General features: G+C 41.7%; 2 protein-coding genes across 2 annotated transcripts in view; one reads left to right on the forward strand and one right to left on the reverse strand.

The window, feature by feature from the left end:
• The window catches only part of ptpa (protein phosphatase 2 phosphatase activator), a 33,893-nt gene extending 19,789 nt beyond the window's left edge, over positions 1–14,104 (reverse strand). Inside the window, exons 1-8 of the mRNA XM_005748170.1 lie at positions 13,906–14,104; positions 11,202–11,311; positions 9,293–9,379; positions 8,812–8,937; positions 8,608–8,725; positions 8,188–8,287; positions 6,950–7,074; positions 4,584–4,684 (exon numbers count right to left, since the gene is read on the reverse strand). Of these exons, the coding sequence (XP_005748227.1) occupies positions 4,584–4,684; positions 6,950–7,074; positions 8,188–8,287; positions 8,608–8,725; positions 8,812–8,937; positions 9,293–9,379; positions 11,202–11,311; positions 13,906–13,978 (840 nt within the window). The 5' untranslated portion in view covers positions 13,979–14,104. The remainder of the gene's footprint in view (positions 1–4,583; positions 4,685–6,949; positions 7,075–8,187; positions 8,288–8,607; positions 8,726–8,811; positions 8,938–9,292; positions 9,380–11,201; positions 11,312–13,905) is intronic.
• A 92-nt stretch (positions 14,105–14,196) lies between these two features.
• Positions 14,197–17,819, forward strand: part of crata (carnitine O-acetyltransferase a) — a 9,613-nt gene continuing 5,990 nt past the window's right edge. Inside the window, exons 1-5 of the mRNA XM_005748169.2 lie at positions 14,197–14,421; positions 15,319–15,609; positions 16,183–16,301; positions 17,023–17,076; positions 17,224–17,389. Of these exons, the coding sequence (XP_005748226.1) occupies positions 14,395–14,421; positions 15,319–15,609; positions 16,183–16,301; positions 17,023–17,076; positions 17,224–17,389 (657 nt within the window). The 5' untranslated portion in view covers positions 14,197–14,394. The remainder of the gene's footprint in view (positions 14,422–15,318; positions 15,610–16,182; positions 16,302–17,022; positions 17,077–17,223; positions 17,390–17,819) is intronic.

A 17,819-nucleotide genomic window follows, 5' to 3' on the forward strand; every position in this document is an offset into this window, starting at 1 on the left:
AAAAAAAAAAAAATCATCTTGTGATCTTTCAGGGTTTTTGATGTTGCTGAGCTGGTTGGTGCTTTCCTTATTTTTAAGTGTACCAGACTGTTGATATGGCCACAGCTAGAGTTTCTTCTTCCTCTCTGACAGGTTTGTTTTGGTTTCACAGCCCAATGATGGGCCTCCCTCACTTCCATCAACATCTTCTTGGACCTCATATTGAAAGTTCATGCGAAAAGCTACCAGATCAGTTGAAATCAGCTTCAGATCTTTAATCTGCTTAATTCAATTATGACACTATTTCCTGGTGAACTGTCCAATTACTTTTCAAAAGGAAGAGTATCTGTATCAACTACCGTCTGGTGGCCTTCAGACTGAATGCAGGTTTTTTTTTTTTTTCTCAGGTTTTAAGGTTTGAATGCAGGTTTTAAGTATTTCGGCAGGGACTTCCTTTTTCAGACAGCGAAGTTACGTCCATGTGCTGCCGATTCAACTCAATTTTATTTTATTTATATAGCACCAAACAGACAACAACAGTCACCTAAAGCTGCTTTATACTGTAAGGCAAAGAACCTACAATAATAAGGATGTAATACTTGTGTTAGAGCTCCTCAATTAAAGTCTACACTTCAATCACATTTGGACTGCTTGGTTTATAAACCACTGTGGTGGTGCACACAGGCAAAACTAGAAAAATTGCGCCATTGTCTAAAAACTTATGGATTGTCTCTTAGTCTGTTTCACTTCAGCTAACTGGAGCCCCTGAGTTGAATTTCTCGAGCAGTTTGTGTTTGTGGTGTTGGCATCTTTGGAGATTCGCACTAACAGAATCTTCAAGAAGTCTGAGCTCCAGTTTTGGTGGGTGAAATTGTTTGATTTTTTTATCTGTGCCTGTGTGATGCCATCATACAGAAGAAAACATTTATTCTTCCTTTGCAATGACATGCTATGGTGTTGCTGAGGTAAGTGTGGTGCGGCTGGAAAGACTTTCTTTTTTCCCCCTCAATCTCAAAACCTTTTTAACACTGAGACACAATACATATTTTAATGGGAATATTCTGGTAGTTTCCACAGAGGAAGATCTGTTGCTTTAATACAACTTTGACAAACAACCAAAGACAGCCACAAACATACAGAATCAGCCTCGTGCTTGTTGTGTAGGCTAGTATCTAATCAACACACTACCTGCTTTAAGTTTCACATAAAAACTAACCAAAGTTGAAGAAAAGTGATAAAGAAGAAAACAAAAGCTTGAAAAAACAAGCTGTGAGCCAGCTGACGAGCTCCGCGGACACAGCGGCAGCATCCTTCCATGACCGTGAGGAAGAGGAGGAGGAAGAGGAGGAGGGAGAGGTCAGGGAGGAGAGGGAAGGAGGAAAAGGATGTAGTCACTCCACCGACGCCCTCATCTACTTCCCTCCCCTCCTTTTCCTCCAAAAACCCCAAACAAAGCAAACGGTTCCTGCTCTGGCATGTTCCCAACAAAATCCATCTGCCTCCTTTCTCCCTCCTCCTCCCTCTTCATCTTCCTTTTCCTGGACAAAACCACATTCATCTGTGGTCCAACTATTTACTTCTAACAGCTAAATCTACATGCAATGTCTCACGACACACACAGATTGTATACCAATCAGAAATGAGATTAAACCCCCTCTGATGAAGTGGTTTATAAAAATCTTAAATGCATTTACAGTGGTCATGCTGTCCATTAGATGGCAGCAGCGCACACGTGGACAAACCCACGTCCTATTGTGATGCAGAGCGAGGAGACTGTTGAGCCAAACAGTGAAGGTGAAGAAAAAAAAAAAAAAGCTGGGAGCTGACGTCCTGCTAACAAAGGTCATTTACAGGCTCGCTTAACCTCTACATCTACAAAAAGGCCAATTCTTGAAACACTAGTTTTCCAGTGTTCCTTTCTTTAAAAGGTTTTTGCTTATTTTTTAGCTTTTTATTGCTTTTGATCTGAAATAAATCACAATCACAAAAACAAAATAAACAATATGACTCTTCTGTTAAACCAGCTTAAATGTGATTAAAGGGTTTTTTCAGCTGCTCCTATTCATGAAAATAAAATCTGATTGAATGCAGACAAACTGCTTCAAAACACGTGTGTATCTACAGGACGGTGACAATACATTTACAAACATATGTTACATCTAAAATGCTTAGTTGTACACTGCTAACAGTATAGAATATGAATTCACTGGTCAATTTATTAGGCACACCTGCTCAGATGGTCGTTAACCGAATCAGCCAATCACATGGCACCAAGTCTGTGCATTTAAGCAGGCAGACATGCTGAAGACGACCTGCTGAAGTTCAAACCGAGCATCAGAATGAGCAGCAAAAGTGACTGGAAGGCAGCAAACTCAAATTACAACCAAGGTGTGCAGAAGATCATCTGAATGCATAACATGAAGCAGATGGGCTAAAGCAGCAGAAGGCCACACCACTCCTACGCCACTCATGGCAGGTAAGACCTGCACAGGCTCACCAAAACTGGACAACAGAAAATGAAAAATGGTGCCTGGTCAACACGAAATTGGAAATTTTGACCACCGTGTAGCCATCCTATGATACCCACTACCACAAGCATAACACACCATGAAACAAATGTTAAAGGACCTCAAACTGGTTTCTTGAACGTGACATTAAATTCTGTTTTCTCAAACAGCCTCCAGAATCGTTAGGATGTGGTTGATCAGGAGACTTACATCATGCAGCTATCATATTGACCACAATTTCTATCTTGCATGGCAAGATTATACACAAAGTTGATGCTATGAAACTAACTGACCTCAATTCAAAAAATTTTGTAAAAGTTAAAATATTTCCCATCAGGCAACAATCAGAAATGGAGGAGCTGGAGCTCAGAGTCGAGGCTTTTAGATTGAGAGAGAAAAGTGAACTAAACTGTTTGTAATGGTAAGTTCTGAAAACATGTTTCCGTAATTTGATACCAGCTGTTGGTTGGAGTCTTCCCCCTATTTGCTGTGGGAGGCAAATATTCAAACTTTGCTTTATTTCTGTTACAAGAGAAGAGTAGAAATTCCTGTGAAGTACCTCTAAATATAGTCAGGCAACCAGAAAAGAAAAGAAAAAGAAAATTATGATCTGTCATATAACCCTGTTTAAAAGTAATAACATTTAGTTTTAACAGGGGTGTAGGATGGGTCATAAAAATATGTCCCAATAAATAAACACATCCCAAAAACGTTGAACTGAAGCAGGTTAACAAAACAAGGTTGTACCAAATAGGGCTGCCACAAACGATTAGTTTGATAGTCGACTAATCAGATCATGCATCCACTGGCCGTAAAACGTACAGCTTATTGCACCAGCATGCGTCTCCTCTTATATAGCTATCATTAGCTTACAGCTTGAAGTGTTTAAGGTATGTGCTAACTGAAAATAAAGACAAGATGATAGTTTATTAAACTTTTAAATGAAATTTGCAGATTGTCTCGATGGAGTTTAATAAACTCAGCCGTCTGTTCTTTCTATGTAAAATTTAACAGGACACTGGAGTAAATTCTCGACCATTTCACACTTCTGTTTAATCAGTTCTGTTTGACGTTTATTCAGCTGTGTAAAAACTACAACTTTAATCTCAGCCAAACCAATTTACTGAGGAACAAATAAAACACTGAAAAAAGCCAAACAATTACATTTTTAAATTATCTGAGTGACTTATATATCATGTTTAACCTGAGTAGGGGGTTTGAAAATAATGTGCCGGGAGATCACTGTTCTCGCCGGCTCTAGTGAGCCTTGAACCCTCTAGCTATTGAGCAGGTGGGTAAGAGACATCTCCGAAAACGTCGGAGCACTTTTGCAAATATGTGATGTCTTGATAAACTGAGCAGATATTTGAGGTTTACACAGCTACATTCTCGCCTGAAAATATATTAAACGTTTATTTTGTGACCCAGAAAGAATAATAAGAGTAATATTAAAACTAAGTAGCTGCCGCCATTGTTGAAAACTGGAATTGGCTGGGCCGCTTTATGAACTCTAAGATAGGTTGGGCCACGAAGGATACACCCGACCCATTCTTCAAATCTGGGGAAATGAAGGACTCATTTTTCGGCCACGTTTGGGGGAGTCTTCGAAATTTGGACAGGCTTCATCGTGTCGCTGTAACGTAATTGGCCTACAAATGCGGCATCCAAAGGATGCGGCCGCTAAATTTGGACACAGCTATGAAACCGGACACTGCTTCTTCTTCTTCGGGGTTTAACAGCAGCTGGTATCCCAGGACATGTAGTGCTGCCATCTTCTGTTTCAGTCCGTTATTACACTCTTAAATACTACCACTTATTCCTGCGCCTTTCGGGATCTTACAAAGCGTCAACCGACGCGTCGACTATTAAATTAGTCGTCAACGATTTTAATAGTCGACGTAATCGTCACTAGTCGACTAATCGTGGCAGCCCTAGTACCAAATGAGGCCGAACAAACTGAAGTAAAAAAACCTAAAATTAAATTTTGTGGGGCACAACCTAGAGGACCTCAGGCTGTTAATATTTCCTCTAACCAGTGGGTCACCCAGGTGAATAAAATGACACAGGTGGACGTTTGCTGGAGTTTGATTTCCCCACCTCATTGATGAACTTGATGCACTCTAGAAACATGTAGTCCTGATGGTGCTCGTTCACCACCCGCTCGTCGACAAAGTGCCGAGGCTCCAGTGTTGGGTGATCTGAGGAGGAGATTTGGAACGTAAGTGCACATGCTCAACAACGCGTGTCACTATGCACCTGAAGTACAGCAGTTTTAGTTCATTTTAAGTGTTTTTAAAGAAAAGAGGGGGAAAAAAAGGCTACTTCCCTTCTTAATTTCATATTCATTTCAGGCACAGAAGGCCCACCCACTTATGTTTACGAGGGACAGCCAATCAGAATAAAGGTGGGCTTAAACTAGGAGGAGGTACCAATTTGTTATACAGACAAAGGGTGACTTGAAGGGCTGCTTCAAGGTCCAGGATAAGATAAAGAAGGATTATTTTAAACTGATGATCATGCAAAGCTACTATAAAAGAGTCCAAGTACAAAAATATGGAGCTGGAAAAGTTTAGTAGCGTCCTGCTGAAATATGGAAGGCCCTTCCTGAAAAAGATGTCTGGACGGTGCATATGATGCTCTAAAGCTTGTATATACCTTTCAGCACTGATGGTGCCTTTCCACTGATGATGAACCCACATACCATCAGAGGTGCAGGCTTTTGAACAGAGCGAGAGGAACATTTTTTTTTAAATCTGTTTCAGTTAGTAGATGCAGTGTTTTGCATCATCTTCTGCCCACCTTTGCTTCTGATAAACCTTTGAGCCATGTTGCTAAAATCAAATTCCAAATAAGCTCCTATTTTTCTTAAAAATGTCAGTTTTCTCAAACACCTGAAGTGGTTTCTGTGTTCTAATTTGAATAAAATAGGGGTTTATACGATTTTTATTTACACTTAAAATCATTGCCTGCGTTTATAGAATCAGGCTTTGATATTAAAGTGAGCTTCAACCTTCACACGTTGAAGTAAATAATGCAAGTCTTGCAAGTGTTTGCATTATTTTTAAACTGGGTTATGAGTGGTGTTTTTTTTTGTTTTGTTTTGTTTTTTTCTTAAAGTTTAATGTAGTTGGGGGTTACGAGTTAAGTTATGAGAGCACAGTCGTGGTAAAATAATTTAAAAGTACCAAATTTCAACTTGCATATGTACACTTTGAAGGCATGTAACTGTGAGAATATTTAAAGTATGAGGGTAAAACTGCTTCATTAAATAAAGTTACTGTACATGAAAAAAATCAGCTGATTCATGTGGGAGTCACTGATTTTTCACGCACTGACCCAGATATAATATGTTTACTGTTAGCAGCTGCAGTTAGGCTGGTATGTCTGCCTCTGATCGATAATGGACTGAGGACCCCTAGTGTACAGGGACAGTCACTACACGACATGTATGCAAACTTAAAAAGCCTTCACATTTTCAAAATGTAGAAAATAAAAATAAATAAACAAATAAGTGTGTGTGTGTGTGTGTGTGTGTGTGTGTGTGTGTACACACACACACCTATATGTATAGTTCAGCTTAGGTTTGAGAAATTTACTCATACTGTGTTGTCCTGAACTTCTTAAATCTTACAATCTGACAAATACTGCCATCGTCACCATAACAAGCAAAACTATCCATGAAACTTAAAAATGACACTAAAACATAATACTTTTATGCTAAAAGTGAACAGAAATGAGCAAACCCACATAAAGCAAATAAAAACAAATGAAAATACAAAGACCTTCTGACAACAGCTGCCCACTCAGCCAACCTCAATGAGACACTGTCTGACACCAAAATTGAGGATTATTTTCTTTTCTCTTTATCTAATTGACATAAACTAAAACTGCTAATTTACATCTGTCATCTCACATAAAAACATTACACCAATCAAATAAGACAAAAAAACATCAGAAGTAAGATGGTCAAAGGTACAAGGTTTCAGCTGAGTCTTAAATGTGGGAATAGTAGACCGCTCCTTTATTGCCACTGGAAAACTGTTTGAGTATTTATTTCCTTTTACTGACACCGCAGTTTGTCCTAATCTAGAGCATCTATGAGGCACCTCACAGTTCCCTCTAGTGGTGGCCAATAAGTTATAATCTTTGAGGTTTGCATCATATGTTAAGTTCCACAGGAGAAAAGACACCTTTCCTGGAATAAGGTACATGGATCAGGTAGCTTCTTCCCTCGAAGCCACCAGTTATGTCATCCTTAGATGAAAAATTTCTTCTCACTTCTATCTCAGCTTGTAAATAATCATGAATGAGCTGAACAAATTGATTACTTTAAAGGATTTTTTTTTTTTTGGAAATGGAGGAAATGAAGGAGTGCTCAGTTTAGACTTAACAAGCAGACTGGTCTAAAGATGTAGAGGAAATCTCATGTGCTTCCCTCCACAAAAACACCTGATGACTCTTACCTATAAACTGGGAGCTGCCCCAGATGAAGGGGAGAAACTGGAAGTCATCCAGCCCCCAGACACCCTGACTCCCAGCCGGCTCCATTCTGTAGGTCTTCTGCAGTTTCCGCATCACTTCGAGATACCTGAAAACACAATCAGGACAATGTTCACGTGCATGTAGTAGGGATCAGTCTCAGCAGCGACTGTTTCATTCTGGCACAGGTCTGTAATAACGTCAGAAATAATGTTATTAGAAAGAGAAAGAGAGCAAAAACTATGGAGAGTGTAATAAAAGCAGGGAGAGTTTTAAAAAAAAAAGAAGAGAAGTGCGTGGGGAGTATAATAAACAGTGGTGCAACGGATCAAAAATCTCACGGTTCGGATCGGATCAATTTCGGATCAGCAAAAAAAGAAAAAAGACAAATTTAACATTTACTTATTGAAGTATTTTTTTTCCTGTTAAAAACATTCAACTCAAGACTCATTCCACGCAATTATTAAAAAAAAATTAAAAATGATACAATATAGGGCAGTACAGTCTTTGTATCTACCACTCAATTCAATTCAATTTTATTTATAAAGCGCCAAATCACAACAACAGTCGCCTCAAGGTGCTTTATATTGTAAGGTAGACCCTACAATAATACATACCGCTCATTATGAGCGGTCACGGTCACGTAGCTGTCCGTTGCCCTGGAGGTCCACCCATTTGTAGTAGTTAGAGCAACAGAAGTTGCCTGGGACAGTTCAGCCATAACTTTAAACTTTTCCTGCTCATACATGCTTGGAACAATCTTGCCACTAAAGTTGACGCGCAACGACATATCATAGCGTGGCTCGAGCACGTTCATCATAGTTTAAACCCCTTGTTTTGGACAACTGAATACGGCCTCCCATCTGCAGCTAAACACCCAATAGCCTTTGTAATAGCTTTAGCCCGGTCGGACTGGGCAACAAAGGGCTGCTTAAATACCGCAAACTCCTCTGCTCCTCCACTTGGACCGCTAGCACTGACCATAACTATCGCTTGACAGACCCACCACGCGCACCATACGCATACTTTTTTTTCTTCTTTTTCAAATCTTCGGATCACGTGGGATCGGTTTGGATTATGGATCAACCGTGATCCGTTGCACCACTAATAAACAGGGAGCAGTGCTTTTTGGTAAATTAAAGTTTGTAACAAAATCAGATTTTTAAACCTGAACATTTACCATTGCATTAACAGCATACTGCAGTTTAGTGTGACAGCTCACCTGTTGAACACCTTAAAGACGATAGCGAGCTGATCATCCACCCTGAGCGCTCCAACCTTACAGAGACAGCAGAGGAACGCTGCGAAAGCTGCTTCATGACCTGAAGAGACAAACGAACATTAAACAGCTGCAGGATTAGTCTGCAAAGTGTGTGAGCTGCACTCAAACGCACCGCTGAGATCACTTTTCGGCATCTGACTACAGCACCAGGTCTGAGTTTTACTGCTGCTGTAGACCAGAGCAATGCTTTGGGCCAGCACTGATGAGACGATGCAAAACTACTAAAGAACAACAACAACAGCTGCAACAAGTTCAGGTGGAGCAACAACTTTTTTTTGATTTGTGGAGGAAATAAAGATCCGGTAGCAACATAACCAATCAAAGCTAACTGATAACTGGAGTGACATAGAGCACTGTTACCTGTGCCGTAGTCTATCCTGGTGGAGTTTCCCACAGACTCTTTGAGATAGACAGCAATCTCTGGAGCTGCTGCACGTTTATCAGCAGGGAGGACCACCGACACCAGTGCCTCTGCTTCCTACAAACAAAACATACAAATAAATTAACTGCTAGCCACAGACCATGTGCATGGATGTGTGTTAGAACATGTGTGAGCGTACCGACCTGATCTAGTTTGGCGAACCAGGTTCTGTACGCCTTATTTCCGAAGCGTGACGGCTGGTCGACGGGAGGCGTCTCATTTATCCATCGGTCCAGAGTTCCCAGAAGATCCATGAGCTTCTCCACCGTCTGGGAAAAGTAACAAGGCAGTGACTGCAGCAGGACCATCGTGAGTCGGGGCAGATAACAAACCAGCTCAAGCCTGTTGGTTTCTCTAAAATCGAAATTCTTTATTTTAATGCTTTCTTCATTTTTGTTGCTCTTACTTGTAGTGTGGTTATATGTGACACATGCACGAGGCCACATTTTCTGGTTAACATCACCAAACTATCAGCTTGGCACTTTAAAATGCACCAAATATTCTCTACAGACAAAGTTTAACCTGACAGGCGTTAAATGACAGCTGATGCTCTGCTCTGCTGCGTTTCTCTTGCTACGCAGCAGATCTGCTGGTTTAGTATACAAAAACCAGCAGATCACGTACCTCAGACACTTTATATTCACATGTGAGCTTCTTTCCCTTCACACCTTCGTTCAGCGTCAGAATAAAGCCTATGTAGTCAGCGTAGGCCTGAAAGCAGAGAGGCAAGTTAAAAACACACATCAGACCAGTGTTCCAGCAGTATGGCATACATGTGACTGCTAAACATTTGATGTTAACTTGTCCTCCATTTTGGCAATGTGACAAACAAGGTGACAACGTAAGGTCAGTCACACAAGCCTAGAGAACAGTCTGCAACCATCTGGCAACTAGGGCTGGGCTATATCATACCGTTCACGGTAATACCGGTGTAATTTTGGGCAACGATAGGAAAATGAAATATCGCGATAGAATATGGGTAAAACACGCATGAGCAGTGCCTATGTTTACATACGCATATGGCTGCGATGCAGAATGAGAAGAGCGAAAGCGGATCATTGAATGAAACAGATGAACCAGAATTGGTTTGTAAAAATGCTGCAACTTCAGTGGTGTGGAACTGGTTTAGCTTTCGCCCGTCAGATACGCAACAAAGCACTATTTTTGGTAGAGCATGCTAGCAGGCCGTCGTTATTACCGTGTTTTTTGGAAAATACGGCACACTTAAAATCAATCCTTTGATTTTTCTGAAAATCAACAGGTCCCCTTATAATCCCGTGTGCCTTATGTATGAATTCTGGTTGTGTTTACTGACCTCGAAACGGTTTTATGTACACGGCGCTCGAAAATCTGTCAAATGTTTTAGTACGACTTTGCTAAGCTACGAAGCCGCACCGCTTGATGGATTGTCGGAGCATTACGGCTATCGTAGGCAGGAGCCTCGCGGAGTGATACGTACTGTGCTTCAACATAATATTACCGTATTGTGTGTGTATAACCTCTTTTTAAGTTTTGTGGATAGTATACAAGGTTATGCTGAGGATATGTCGGCCAGTTTCCACTGAAAATGCCTTTTATTTATTTATTTATTTTTTGTTTCACACATGGTACAGCAGTAATTCCTTTCCCATACGCAACCTTTTGGTTAAACTGTCAGCAAGGAATTTGCACAACTTTAATGCACATAAAAAAAAAACCAGCTGCTTGTTTAAGTGAAAATACATTGATGGGTTTTTGCACTAATAAAGTTGTGGAGTTGTAAAGTATTTTGTCTAGTGTCAATTATATCGTCAGTTATATCGTTATCACAAATTTTCAAATGTATATCGTGATAAATATTTTTGGTCATATCGCCCTGCTCTACTGGCAACCACTGGTGGCAACGAAAAATTAGTATCCTCTAACAGGTTTATTGAGTGTTTGCTGAAGTTTGGAGAATTGATTACTAAAGTCAGTCAGTAGGGCCCCCCACCAGCAACCATGTCATTGGGGAAAAAAACATGTGCTCCTTGTCAGATTTTATTAGGGAAACCACCTGGTGATGGATCTGGTTGCTAGCAGATTGCCACAGCTGCCGATATTTTTCATGAGGAGGACTTCTCTTCAAACACTCTGGGAAAAATCCTTTGCTTCCAATTTTGAGATCTTCTCCTCCTATATCAGAACTCATGTGAAGATTTTGTCTGAGTGGCGAGTGCTTGCGCCCTCAGTGCTGGCAAAGTAACCAAGGAGGCGACCAAAACTGGAAAATCACTGAATACTTGCTAACAAGTTTGTTGCAGATGACATCTTCCTCACAAATTACAGGCAACAGAGGCAACCTGGTAGCATCCAAAACAATCAGAAGGCAGTTTCTGGTGGAGTGCCCTCTACAGCACCATCTTTGTCACCAATTTCACCATGTGACAGCCGAAAGCCTCCAGAAACGACTCACAGCCACACTTTTCCTTCATAGTCGATGGTTATATCACGTTCAATATGACAGACAACTCTCGAAGAAGACGCGTGCACACGCCCACAGGGAGGAACCAACCTGAGAGCGCTTCCACTTTCCCATGTCAGGCACCATGCTGATTTCTTTCTTGGGCACCATAAAGGTGAAGCTGGCCCCCTCCTCGGGGGCTTCATCTTCAGGAGTGGATCCTAAAAAATAATTCAGAACAGAGAATTTTCATGACATCAGTGCATAAATAAGTAATCCCCATGAGCCAAAAGCTCCGGCTGCACACTGCTCTTAACTAAACTTCAACCACTCGAGCTGATAAGTGATGCACCAAAAGCTACAGTTCCTCTAATGTCCACTAGAGGCTCCATAAGCAAGCCAGTCCCCTAGAGTCAACATCTAATTTCACCCTCTTGTCCTAATATGGTCACGTTGGCCTCAAAAACCTAAAATGGGGGCGAATAACAATGAGGCTGAGTCAAAAACCAGTGGGTGTTTCCATCTTTTCTATACAGTCTGAGATGTAAACCTGCACTCCCTGTAATGTCCAGCAGGGGGTGGCTCCAGGTTGCAAAGATTAGACTGTATAGCCGTTTATAAGAAAATAAGCCTACTTCAGTCTTGATTTATGATCTGAGTAAACACTTTCCCGATGATGTTATGGACTCAGTTACCAAAACAAACATGAAGTTTATTTAGTAAATGTTATCGCCATTTAGAGTCAAAAATCAATCGCTTTCTCACTTATGTTTGGTGACAGCCAAAAAGTTAAACTCAAAGCATCAAAAACAGATTTTTGAACTAGTGGGTGACATCACAGTTACATTAATCTTTTATATACAGTCTATGGTTAATGCTCTTTCAGCTGCTCCCTTTAGGGATTGCCACAGCTGATCATCTGCCTCCATCGAATCCTCGTCTGTCACACCAACCCTCTGCACGTCCTCCTTCGTTTGATCCACAAATCTTCTCTGTGGTCTGCTTCTTTTCCTTCCATGTTTAACATCCTTTGTCTCCCACACGTTAAACCTGATCGGTCCCTCTGATGTTCTCCTTTCTCAACCTGTTCATTCTGGTCAACCCCAATCAAAATCTGAACATCTTCATCTCTGCCACCTCTACCTCAGCCTCCTGTTCTTTTTTGTCATCGTCACCATCTCCTAACCATACATCACAGCAGGTCTTACTACTATCTTGTTAATATTTACTTTCACTCTTTTTGCTACCCTTCTATCACAAATCTCCGACACCAGTCTCCAACCTCTCTTCAGTGTTGTCTGGTGCTTTGTATGGTTGACAACCAGGTATTTAAACTCATCCATCTTCACTACTTTTATTCCTTGCAGCATCACCGTTACACCTGCCCCTCCTTATCGCACACATGTATTCTTCCTCTTCTCTCCAGACCCTCCTGCACCTGTAAACATTATAGTCCACAGAAACCTGTGCATCAACATCAGGTCTTAAATAATCAGACCCCATCTTATCTTAATGACCTTGTAGTACCATATCACCCTATTAGAGCACTTCGCTCTCGCACTGCAGACCTACTTGTTGTTCCTAGAGTATTTAAAAGTAGAATGGGAGGGAGAGCCTTCAGTTTTCAGGCCCCTCTTCTGTGGAACCAACTTCCAGTTTGGATTCGGGAGACAGACACTATCTCTACTTTTAAGATTAGGCTTAAAACTTTCCTTTTTGCTAAAGCATATAGTTAGGGCTGGACCAGGTGACCCTGAATCCTCCCTTAGTTATGCTGCAATAGACGTAGGCTGCCAGGGATTCCCATGATGCATTGAGTTTTTCCTTTCCAGTCACCTTTCTCACTCACTACGTGTTAATAGACCTCTCTGCATTGAATCATATCTGTTATTAACCTCTGTCTCTCTTCCACAGCATGTCTTTATCCTGTCTTCCTTCTCTCACCCCAACCGGTCGCAGCAGATGGCCCCGCCCCTCCCTGAGCCTGGTTCTGCCAGAGGTTTCTTCCTGTTAAAAGGGAGTTTTTCCTTCCCACTGTCGCCAAAGTGCTTGCTCATAGGGGGTCATATGATTGTTGGGTTTTTCTCTGTATCTATGAAGCGCCTTGAGGCGACTTTTGTTGTGATTTGGCGCTATATAAATAAAATTTAATTGCAAATAAGCTCAAAGACGACCGCTGATGTAAACCCACCTTCAACCCAGAAGTACCACGGTTCTTCTCTTAGCGCCCTATTATCATAAGCCTTCTCTAAATCCAAAGACACAGTGAAGCTCCTTCTGACCTTCTCCATCAATACTCTGAAAGCAAACACTGCATCTGCAGACCTTTTTCTCTGCTTGAAAGGATATGCCTGTTCACCGACATTCAATACCTAGTATTAGTAACGTAATTTAATAATCTTTCCAGTGTGTTTTCAACAACTTTATTCAAGCACAGGAATCGAGGTCCCCTTTAAAGACGACACTAATCAATGTGCTGACTCCGGTTAGCAGCCAGAAAGTACTGAGTACTTTTTACTCACTGTGTGCAAGCTGACACCTCACACACAGCCAGGTAAGGAGACTGTGTCTCTGTCAGACTGTGCTAAAGTCTGCTAACATCACCGTATTTGCGCCACAGAGTTCAAATACAACCAGCCCAGGTGGAGAACCTGCAGTCAGTGAGTGTGGACAACTCTTGGCTTCCAGGTTCATCTAACAGCCCTTAAATCAAACCCTAAAGCCTCGTTTCTAAAGGTCACTGCCTTGAAAGCGTCAAATAAACATCACACGACACACTGCTGACGCCGAGCACGAGCATCAAGCCGAGCTTTACCTGACTGCTGCTCTGTTTCCGCCATGGCGAGCCTGACAGTCTTCTTCGTGGTGTGTTTTCCCGGCAGACTCATTACTCATGGCTCAGTACTGCCCCCACATGTTCGCATACTGAGTGGCACCCCAAGATTTCTCAAATTGTTGAAAATCAAACTTTTATCTTAAAGTACATTTAATGCTTTCGTATAGTGGAGTTAAAACGAGAAACTAAGAGGTTACATCGAATTTGTACTTATAAGTGCGCATAACTGCTACTCTGCCACTTATTTATTGCATCTGGGGCAGCCGGCCACCCCGGCTCTTTTCCAGCTGAGTAACTTTAGCAGATAAAGCATTGAGCAGCTGCAGAGAGGCTGTGCAGTCAGGCTACAGCACCGCCCGCCTGACGGATAAAAAAAAATAAAGCTGTGTAAGATCGTGCTGGCCGGACTCTGTGCTTCATTGGACTGCTCTCTGTGTTTTTGTGGGCGTTTCTACCTCCGACTGCAGAATGTGGGGCATTTGCAGCAGATCTGTGGTGAGTAACGGCAGCTTTAGCGGACTGACTGTTGGTTTGTTTGTGTGTCCCCCACCCCCCGAGTTCAGCTTTCACACTCTGACAGAATTAATGACATCCACGTTAATTAATTCACCCGAGACTCGGTTTTTTCTGAGCTAGAATAAGTTAATTAGCTCGCTGCTGCTACTAGGCGGAAAATTCTGTTTGTTAGCTGTTAGCTGTGGCTAATATTTAACGCACCGGCAATTACAGAAGTGGGTGAAAGGTGAATTTAGCTCAAAGACAGTGGAACACCAGCGTGACTGCAGCTTTAAAGATACCTTTAATGTAGTCCAAGCCTGTGTAAGTTGGATTAAAAGCAGATGCTACAACATAAATACAACAAACCGATGAGATTAGCATGTGTGCACACCTTTTAAACACATTAAATACTCTTTGGTTGAATCATAATCTGGTTTTGTAGGTTTGCTGTTGACCCTCTGCTCATTATCCTGTGATGTTAGTTTTCCCCATGAAACTAATATGCAAAGCTGTAATAACTACAGAGGTATAAAGCTGGTGAGCCATACCATGAAGTTATGGGAAAAGGTTGTTGAAGCTGGGTTAAGGAGAGAGTTGAGGATCAGCAAGCAGGAGGGTGACTTCATGCCAAGAAAAGAGCACTGTAGATGTGAGGTTTGCTTTGACAGTGTTTATGGAGAAGTGGCTATAGAGAAAGCATATGATAGGGTGCCAAGAGAGGAAATGTTATAGTGCATGAGGAAGTCAGGAGTGGCAGGGAAGTATGGGAGGATGGTGCAGGACATGAATGAGGACAGCGAGAGGTGGTGAGATGTGCTGTGGGAGTGGCTGATGATCCGCTGTGGCAGTCAAACCTTTTGTCTTAATGTCATTTCTCTTATTTCTCTGTTAAAGGTGGGGATGATGAAGCCCTGCGGTTTTGTGAAGACCAGTTTCTTGGTCAAACCGGTATCAGCCACTCGAGCCGCTGGCCGATACTTCACCCACCAGAAGGGGCTGCCATGCCTGCCTGTCCCCACTTTGCAGCAGACCTGTGAGCGATACCTTGCCGCCCTAGAGCCCATTGTGGAGGCAGACGAGCTGAAGCACACCAAAGGGCTGCTGGAGGAGTTTCAGCGAGCTGGAGGGCTTGGAGAGAGGCTGCAAAGGGGTCTGGAGAAGAGGGCATCCAAAACTGAGAACTGGGTGAGCTCAAAAAGGGGACCTTGTTTTTGGCACTCTGGTCCTTTAAATATATTAAACTAGACTTATGGTGCTTATTTCCACCTCCATACTCTCATTTGTGGACTCTGCTAGAGTAGCTTTGTTTGAATTTCAGTTCAAAATAATACCCCTTTTTCTTACTTTGGGCTTTTAATTCTTCCTCTGTGTGAAAAAAGTCAGATTTCACTTCCTCACACTCCTCACAGCCAACTTTCTTCTGATTGGCTGACCCCTCTCAAAGAACAGGAGGGTGTGACTTCTGTGCCTGATTTGACCATATTAATGATATTCCTGTATGACATCACACAGACCTAAGAGTAGAAAAAAACTGACTGTCTAGAGCAGTTTCTTCTCAACCTTTTTTATGCAGTGTTGATGTCAGACGTCCTGCCTCATCTTAGTTTTTGTTGTTGGTGAGGGAGAGGCTAAGGGGTCTTTCTGTAAGATCTAATATTTCTTCTTTAAAGGAAAATCTGATAACAAAGTTATTTTGTGTCCTTCTTCTTGGTGTGTGTGATCCACTCAGTGCCTATCTGTGTGTTTGTCTCTCTTTAGCTGTCACAGTGGTGGGTTCAGGTGGCTTACCTCGACTATCGTTTGCCTGTGGTCGTCCATTCAAGTCCTGGGTTGGTTTTGCCTCGCATGAACTTCAGTGATAAGAAAGGACAAATAAGGTGATCACATGCAGCTTCTTCCAAATGTCAGAGTCTCTTTATTGCTCTGAATCCCAAACAGGTTTTCGGTGTCTCTTTCCCTGCAGTATAAAGTCATGCACCTTGATTTCCCTGATGATGACTGAATTGTTTGTTTTTACAGGATCTGGTTGGACCAAATTAATTTTGTCCATTTTTTTTTTTTTGGCTTTTTGAAAAAAAAAAAAGATGCAACAAATAGATTTTGACTAAATGTCATGTTTTTAGACTAAAATGTGAATGCCACTGAACATGTGGTGTTTAGGGTTAGGTCTGAATCCATGTGTCCATCATAAACACATTCAGTTCAGTCATTGAAGTAAATAAAAGATGTGGATCTTTGAATCTTCCTTCCTTCCTTCCTTCCTTCCTTCCTTCCTTCCTTCCTTCCTTCCACCCACTCATAAGCTTGCATCATCTTCCTCTTCTTCTTCTACTCTTTCGTCTACTTTTTCATCTACTTTTTTATCCTTCATTTCCTTTTTGTTCTCACTCTCACTTCCTCATTTCCTCTCCCTCCCTTTCCCCTATTTTTTCCTTCTTTTTATTTCATCTTTCCTTTCCTTTACTCCTTTCCTTTTTTCTTTTCCCTTGTCAACGTTTCATGTTTTTTCAGCATTTTCTTTGGCATACCCTGTGAATCTCTGGGCTCCTGTCACTGAAACTCAATAGATTATATTGATCTCTGTCTATCTGTCTTCAGGTTTGCAGCTAAACTGATAGCAGGCGTTTTGGACTTTAAGACAATGATTGATAAGTGAGTACGTATTTTAAAATGTGATTTTTATTCAGTTATGTTCAGCAGGGATGAAATTTTATATTTTAATGAGATAACATGATCCTGAATACGTTTTAATCAGTCAAACCGAAGCATGCAGTAAATGATAGAATATTTTTCTTTCAGTGAAACTCTTCCGGTCGAGTACCTGGGAGGGAAGCCTCTCTGCATGAATCAGTACTACGAGGTGCTGTCATCATGCCGGATCCCTGGTCTGAAGAGAGACTTGGTGGTGAACCACGCCAAGAGCTCACGACCCCCCAAACACATCACCATAGTGCACAACTTCCAGGTAAGCAGCTCGCCTTCTGCAGCCTGACGTTAGAGATCAGCAAACACGGTAAACTCGAGTTTTCCAGAGTACACTCGGCACTTTCATGGGTCTGAACGGAGCAGCCACGTGAAACCTGTGTGGTGTTCTGGCCACGAAAACAGGCCGGCAGGCTATGTTTGAAATAACAGATGTTCAGAAGTCCAACTTTTTGTGCGATGGTTAGCATCTTCCTCTGCCTTTTGTGTGCTACCAAAGGTGCCTTTGACGGTGCAAAATGTTTCGTCGACATTGTTGCGTTTGTTGGGGAGAAAACTTACAAACATACAGTGCAACACTTCAGAGTCAAAATTGCACACAAAAAATCAGTGAGGACACGAAAGGTGAACGGCGTTATACAAGGGGACCGCTGTAGTTATTAGTTTGAATTCTTTTTTTTAATATATATATA

This window comes from Pundamilia nyererei, unplaced genomic scaffold (assembly GCF_000239375.1).
Source record: "Pundamilia nyererei isolate P.nyererei 1_Seehausen unplaced genomic scaffold, PunNye1.0 scaffold00215, whole genome shotgun sequence".
NCBI classification, from domain to species: Eukaryota; Metazoa; Chordata; class Actinopteri; order Cichliformes; family Cichlidae; genus Pundamilia; species Pundamilia nyererei.